General features: G+C 44.0%; 1 protein-coding gene across 1 annotated transcript; it reads right to left on the reverse strand.

The window, feature by feature from the left end:
- Positions 1 to 593: 593 nt before the first annotated feature.
- Positions 594 to 1,610, reverse strand: LOC310876127 (ELAV-like protein 1; the record flags this gene model as incomplete). Its single annotated transcript, XM_083789572.1, has 1 exon — positions 594 to 1,610. One exon carries the CDS (start codon positions 1,608 to 1,610, stop codon positions 594 to 596), a length of 1,017 nt encoding a protein of 338 aa, XP_083645698.1.
- Between the last annotated feature and the right edge of the window lie 5,927 nt (positions 1,611 to 7,537).

Consider the following 7,537-nt stretch of genomic DNA (forward strand, 5'->3'; position numbering starts at 1 on the left):
TTCCTCCGGCATCGGTATATGAATGTGTGTGTATAAATGGGTGAATGTAATGCACAGTCTATGTAAAGTGCTTTGGCTAAAAGGAGCTATATGAATGCACCATTTTCCTCAAAATTACTTCTCTCTGGGTCGTCCTCAGACGAACCCTCAATCGTCGCTTCCAGTCATCCCGGTTCTCCATACATCTGGCCAGTTTGTTGGTACTTTGGGCTCCTGCATCTTTCTTAAGTACATCCACGTATGTTAGTGTGGGACGTCCTCATGACCGGTGCATGTGTGTCGGTTCCCACAGCACTGGATGGCAGGTCCTAGTGTCTTTAGCAGTGTCCTGCTAGATGTATTATTTTATAGCTCACCCTTGCTCACCCTTGGCATTCCATCATACACATTATTGTTGGTAGTGTGTGAACTCTTGCTGATATCAAGTACTGCATGGTGTAGCACCCGTCTAGAGGCTTCTGCAGGGTTGGCTTCAGGATCCAGCATTCACTGCCGTATAGGAGAGCAGACTCTAGGCGTTGCATAGAAGAAGCCAAGTTTGATTCGACGGGAGGAGGTTGGCGGTTCCATAAGCTGCCCTATATATACCCAGCTCAGACACTCCCCATGTGACCGCCGTGCAGGCTTCCCTCGAAGTCCTCCACCTTGAAAGAAACCTGCAGCACCTTGTCTCCGACGCGGTGGCCGTTCAGCTTGGCGATGGCGTCGATGGCCTCGTCGTAGCTGTCCATGGTGACGAAGGCCAGGCCGCGGCACTTGCCCGTGCGGAAGTCGCGGATCACCTTGACGTCGGCAACGCCGCCGAACGGGCCGAACATCGCGCGGATGAGCTCCTCGTCAGCGTCCTGCTCCAGGTTGTAGATGAAGATGCGCGGCACGCTCGCCCGGTGGTCCACGCCCCCCTGTTGGTGGTGGCCGTTGTTGCTGTGCTTGTTGTGGTGGACGGTGAAGCCTGGCCCCGCCGCTTTGTTGGCCTGGTCCTCCGAGCCGGAACGGAGCTGCTGCTGGGAGGCGGCCGCCGCCTCCCGCTGGGCCGCCACCATGGCCTTGATGCCCGGCCCGGGGCACAGGATGGGCTTGGAGATGCGGATCTTCTTCTGGGCGCTGGGCGGCCGGTGGCCGTTGAGCTGTCGCGTGGCCTCCTCGGCCTGCGCTCGCTTGTCGAAGCGGACGAACGCGGCCCCCCGCGACCGGCCCGCCTCGTCCAGGAGCATGCGCGAGTGGATGATGCGGCCGTACGGTGCGAACAGCGCCTCAACGGCCTCGAGCGTCATGGTCTTGGGCAGGTCGCTGATGTATATGTTGGCGTCCTTGATGGCGTCGGAGCTGGGCCGCGCGTACGACACCTTGATGGTCTTGGTCTGCAGCCGGAGGCCGTTGAGCGAGTCGATGGCTCGGCCCGCGTCGGCCGGGCTCACGAAGTTGACAAAGCCATACTGCAGGCTGTGACCTTTCACCTTGTCCATGATGACCTTGGCGGAGGCCACCGTGCCCACACTGCTGAAGAGCGTGCGCAGCTCCTCTTCGGTGGTGCTCTGAGGGAGGTAGTTGATGATCAGGTTGGTCCGGACGTCCCCCCCTGCTGGCGTGCTGGAGTCATAGCAGCTCATGTAGAAATGTTTTTATCTCTTTGTAATTTGAGACCTTGTTGAGAGACGAACAAAGGGTTTTTTGCAAAAAAGTAGCGAATATATCGGATGCTCCCGTCGGTTGGCTACATATATGTGGCCACGGAGACATTACGTCACCGCTTCATTTCGACATTGTGTCGTTATTGGTCAATCTCTCAATGTCTGGTCCCGGGGCCCAACAGGGGTCCAAAGTGACCCTTACAGGTCCGTAACTCTGAGAGTGTAACAAATGGAACCAAATGGACCCTTACGGGTCTATAACTGTGAGAGTGTAACAAATGGACCCTTACAGGTCTGTAATTCTGAGAGTCTACAAATGGAACCAAATGGACCCTTACGGGTCTGTAACTCTGAGAGTGTAACAAATGAACCCTTACAGGTCTGTAACTCTGAGGGCCCTATTTTGCGTGTCTTAAGTACCAGGTCTTATAACTTAACTTAACTAATAAGTAAACAAATACAAATAATAATAAATCAGATATACTGCGTGGATGCAGTATTACCATTATTGTTATCATGTTATCGTGGAGCAATGTCCTACTCTTCTGTAGGTCTACCTGTCTGTAGGCTTCACAACACAAGACGTTGATCCTTTGTAGATGTTTTTATTCCAAAGTTATGGTAGTGACAAAATGCCTGTTTTGCCTGTGCCTATGAGTGTCAACCTCTAATTGCACTTCCACGCTTTCAGCAACAGAGGGCGCCAAAGGACAAGCAGAGAGTAGGCCAACCCTGAAATAATCACAGCCATGAGCTGCAGTTTTTCGTTTGTTTGACACGAGTTCAGGGCAGAGCCATGTCTTATGTCTACATCTAAGGCTTTGGTCCAGGGGTGCCGGCGTGCCGCAGAATACTTTGATATTACTTTGATATTAATATTTGGAATGTATCAATGAAGATAAGGTGATAATAACGAGGTTAGGCTCAACGGACAGTCACAGCTGCGCTGCAGGTCCCCAGTCTCCCCCTCCCCTCTCTCTCTCTCTCTCTCTCTCTCTCTCCCTCTCGACTCACGTTCCTTCTGTTTACAAGAGTGCTGGCCTGGGCAGGAAGCGAAACGAACCAATCACGTCTTTTCTTTTCGAGTTGGAGTACTCACTGTTAAATGTTTATGTATATTATTACGACTGAGGGCGATTTGTTTCTGGCCTTTCAGATTCGTCTGGTTTCCATGGTTACGGTTAGTTTATTCACTGCTGGCAGGTAGGGTATTGTGTTTCAGGTGTTAAAACGTGTTCGTCCCTGGGTGGACTCGAACCACCAACCTTTCGGTTAACAGCCGAACGCGCTAACCGGTTGCGCCACAGAGACTGTGTTGCTTTGGACTAGATCTTAACGTTATGGCAGTGACGTCACCAGCCTCGACTTTATTGAATAGCCTACATTATTAGGCAGAAACAGTAGAGAGTATAGTCAAGCAGTCTAGTCTAAAAAGATATCTCACCGGAAAACTAGAAGTCCTTGATGTCTTGTTTCCATTCAGGTCCTGAGGTAGGCTACTCAATTCATAATCAAAACCTGAAAAATAACAAAATTCAAATAATCATAAAAAATAAACATGTATTGTAGGCCTACAGGTTGGAGTGTATTACTGTGTGTGTGATACAAAGGGCAATTCGAAACTGGCCCCCGTATAATCTGAATCCCCCATTTCTCCCCTCACTGTAGGCTATATGTTTTTTCCCTTTATCTAAGATGATTTCCTCTTTATGGCTATATAGAAGTGGTATGTATGTCTCTAAATGTTATGATGAATTGAACAAGGTGGACCCGCTGCTTTATTTGGTCGTCCACTCACAGTTGACAGTTTTTGTATTGAGTTGTGCTTGAAATGTACTGTAATTCTGCAAACTGTTAATCAATCGAAACATTTTTAGGACGTTTGTATGCCTAAGACTTGTTTACATCAAGGTCCTCCATTTTCAATTCATCTGAACATTTAAAGACGTAGGTACAATACACTTCTTGGAAATGCAATTATGGAATGCACGTGCTAATAAAGAATATAAAAAATATTGCCTTTATATTAACTTGTAACTATTAAGTTGTTTTTTATTAGCATATGCAATTATGCATTCCATAGGGCTAGACCACACATGGGCATATGACATCATCAACTTGCGACAGGAGCAGTCCCTATTGAGTGAAAGATTCGCAATTTATGAAATAAATATTTAAGGTGTTTTTTTTATTTTTGTTATAGAGGGCAAGTATAATGTTTTAAGGCATATTTGTCTCATTATCCAGGGATCCTTGACTGTTGGTAGGGCCGGTGCGTTCCACATTTTAGCATTGGTATCCCAATAATCATGGACACCATCAGACCATAGAGTCTATATGTCCCATACATTAAACACATCAAACATTATTTTGTTTTATCGTCATGTAGCCTACCTTTAGTAGGTTTTGGTTGAATCACGTCAACTTGTGTGAATCCTGGAAGTGCATTCCACTGTTTCAGCAACAGAGGGCGCCAAATGACAAGCAGACGATGAGCCAGCCCTAATAACATGCAGTTGTAACTTTAATAATATACAAAAATAAACATTCAGACAGAACCTATTGAATACTGTTAATGTTATTAATGTCCATTGATTGACTGACTGACTGACTGAAAATGTATTCACAGTATGTAGAATGGGTACAGTTCAAAGTAACGGAAGTACAGGTCAATGCAAAAACTGCTAAGAGGATAAAACCAGAAAAGTACTAAGGCTTGTTTACATCAGGTTCCTCCATTTTCAATTCATTCGGCTCCACTCTCAGAGTTAAATTGACACCACAGATGTTTCATTGGGCTCCACTCTCAGAGTTAAATTGACACCACAGATGTTTCTTTGGGCTCCACTCTCAGAGTTAAATTGACACCACAGATGTTTCTTTGGGCTCCACTCTCAGAGTTAAATTGACACCACAGATGTTTCTTTGGGCTCCACTCTCAGAGTTAAATTGACACCACAGATGTTTCTTTGGGCTCCACTCTCAGAGTTAAATTGACACCACAGATGTTTCTTTGGGCTCCACTCTCAGAGTTAAATTGACACCACAGATGTTTCTTTGGGCTCCACTCTCAGAGTTAAATTGACACCACAGATGTTTCTTTGGGCTCCACTCTCAGAGTTAAATTGACACCACAGATGTTTCATTCGGCTCCACTCTCAGAGTTAAATTGACACCACAGATGTTTCATTGGGCTCCACTCTCAGAGTTAAATTGACACCACAGATGTTTCAGGGAATCCACAGTGGTGGAAAAAGTAGGCATATACTCTTTTTATTTAACTTAAGTAAAAGTATCAATACTGCAATATAATTACTCTATTACAAGTAAAGGTCCGGGACTCAATATTCACTTGAGTATGTAACATATTGGTATCAAATTGTACTTAAAGTACCAAAAGTAAAAGTACTAATTATGCAGAATGTCCCATTTCACTCAACATAGCAGATCTACAAGCGCATGATGCGTCACATCGTGAACACATTGTGAGCTTGTAGATCGGCTATTTTCAAATGGCTGAAATGTATACAAGGCTGAAGTGGTTAATGTATGTTTTGTAATAGTAATAATGGAATGATCGGAGCTTGGATCCGTGGTTTATTTCAACAAACAAGATGCCATTTGTTTCAACCAATGTGTTAAAAGTAATGCTACAGTATGTGCATCTGTATACGAATACCATATAAAAGTAGTGTTGCCTGAAGCCCATCAGCACAACGTACCAGTGTTGTTTTTGTCGACTAAAACTAAGACGAAAAATGTTCGTCGACTACCTTTTTTCACTGACGGAAACTAAACGGAAACTAAATGAAAACTATAAGCTATGATGACTAAAACTAAGACTAAATGTATTGACAATTTCGTCAACAGATAAAAACTAGATTAAAATGTTAGGAAGGGACTAGTGGACATTTTCCACTTGGTTGCATCCTGAAAATAGCCGATCTACAAGCTCACACGTTGTGAGCTTGTAGATCGGCTATTTTCAGCAAGTGTAAAATCAAATCAGTCATTACGACGGCATCAAGGTACACTAAAACATTCCAGGTGACTAAAATGTGACTAAAACTAAATGAAAACTATTCAATATCACTAAGGTGACCTTCACACCAGAAAGCTTTACTGCGATTAAAAAAATTCCTGCTACACATTGTCGGAAAGTGCGCTTCGTTTGGCAGGTGTGAAGCATCATTCGAATCCTAATGCGCATCAAAGAACGAGATTCTACTCCGACCAAAAACGGGGGTTTCGCTTCGCTTCCAATCGCACTTGATTACGATTCGGTGCAGGTGGGAATGCAATCCGCAGCAAATAAAGGAAATGAAGAAAACAATGTGGCGGGTGAGAAGCTAAACACAGTTGGAGACGGAGAAGGCATATTTTATGCAGCGCAAAGATGTCCCGTTACCGTGGATAGACCATGGAGCTATAAAGGATAGACGTAGTCGAATGAGGTGACTGAAGCCCTGGTCGAAATGAGGACGAGTAAATGTATCAATTGCTTAAGGAAACACATAAAAACACTGCAGTGTAGCCTACAGAATATTCTGTCTGTCTGTCTGTCTGTGCGTAAACATGGAGTGCTGTCACTGTGTGGGGACTTGGGAGTAGGGACTTTCATCTCGATAAACATTTTGTGCTGCTGTCTGTTCTCAGTGCACTCAGCGCTGTGCCTCCATGCCCAAAAGAACAGTGTGTGGCTGCGTGCGTATAGTGAGAGAGAGAGAGAGCTAGGGAGAGAGAGAGAGGTCCAGTCCCTGACGGCACGACACATGCACGTATGACGTTATCATTTTAACACCATAGATTTCACTGTGTAGGCTATAATTTATGAATTGAACACATTGATAAGGTCCCTGCTGCGTTTCCAATTGCTGCGGATACACAGCGCAGTGTGAAGGCAAACCGCAGCAAATTAAATATGCAAGAATCCCAACTTCTCCGCCCATTCGCATCGAGTCTACCGAAGTATTAGGTGAGAATGTGACCTAAATCAAAATTTGCTGCCAAAAACAACACGTACGTCTCCTCCTGGCCATGTGTCCACATTTAGGTGAGCGGTATACAATGTGGTCTCTTGTTGTGCATGTAAGAGACGTGTTCAAATCCCAGGTAGACATACCAAAAAAATGTAAAAAGATAGTAGCTGTAAAAGTGAACTTTAATGGTGCGACTAATTTCTATTAAGGCTTGTGTGTGTGTGTGTGTGTGTGTGTGTGTGTGTGCGCGTGCTCATTTGAATAATGGTATTTTTTGTTCTCAAATTAGCTTGTTTTATGTTTTTTTCCTTGCAGCCACTTGAACTTTGACCACAGAAATGAAAGAAATTAACATGATTATGTTTTATAGCTGCCATTAATATTCAAGTGCTCTTATAATGTCTGTCTGTCTGTCTGCCTGCCTGTCTGTCTGTCTGCCAGCTAAACATGTATCCTTTGTTGTAGAATAATGATAATAAAATAGCTTTAGTTAAAAAGCACTTTCCTGAACGGAAATGAGCACTGCAAAAAGATAACACAAATGACAAAGGACACACTTAAAATATTACAATAGAAGAGAACAGTTACAGAAGAAATAATAATAATAAACATTATTTATAGAGCACCTTCCATGTCATGAAAGGTGCTTTACAATAATAAGGTAACATGAGATTAACTAATACATTAAAATGGCAATACGTTATGTTGTTTTTTTTTCAACAGATACGCAGAGCAATATACCACAATGGTGTCATTGATTGATTGATTGATTGATTGAACATTTACATTTTGTAGAATGGGTATACAGTTCAAGGATGCATGGTACGGTCAATTTATTTTGTTGTTTTTGTCACATTTTAGATTTTCTTTTATTCTCAGTGGAGAGTGAGAGAAAGAGAGTGAGAGAAAGAGAGAGAGAGAGAGAGA

The sequence above is a fragment of the Protomyctophum parallelum genome, assembly GCF_964188405.1.
Source record: "Protomyctophum parallelum genome assembly, chromosome: 18".
Lineage (NCBI taxonomy): Eukaryota > Metazoa > Chordata > Actinopteri > Myctophiformes > Myctophidae > Protomyctophum > Protomyctophum parallelum.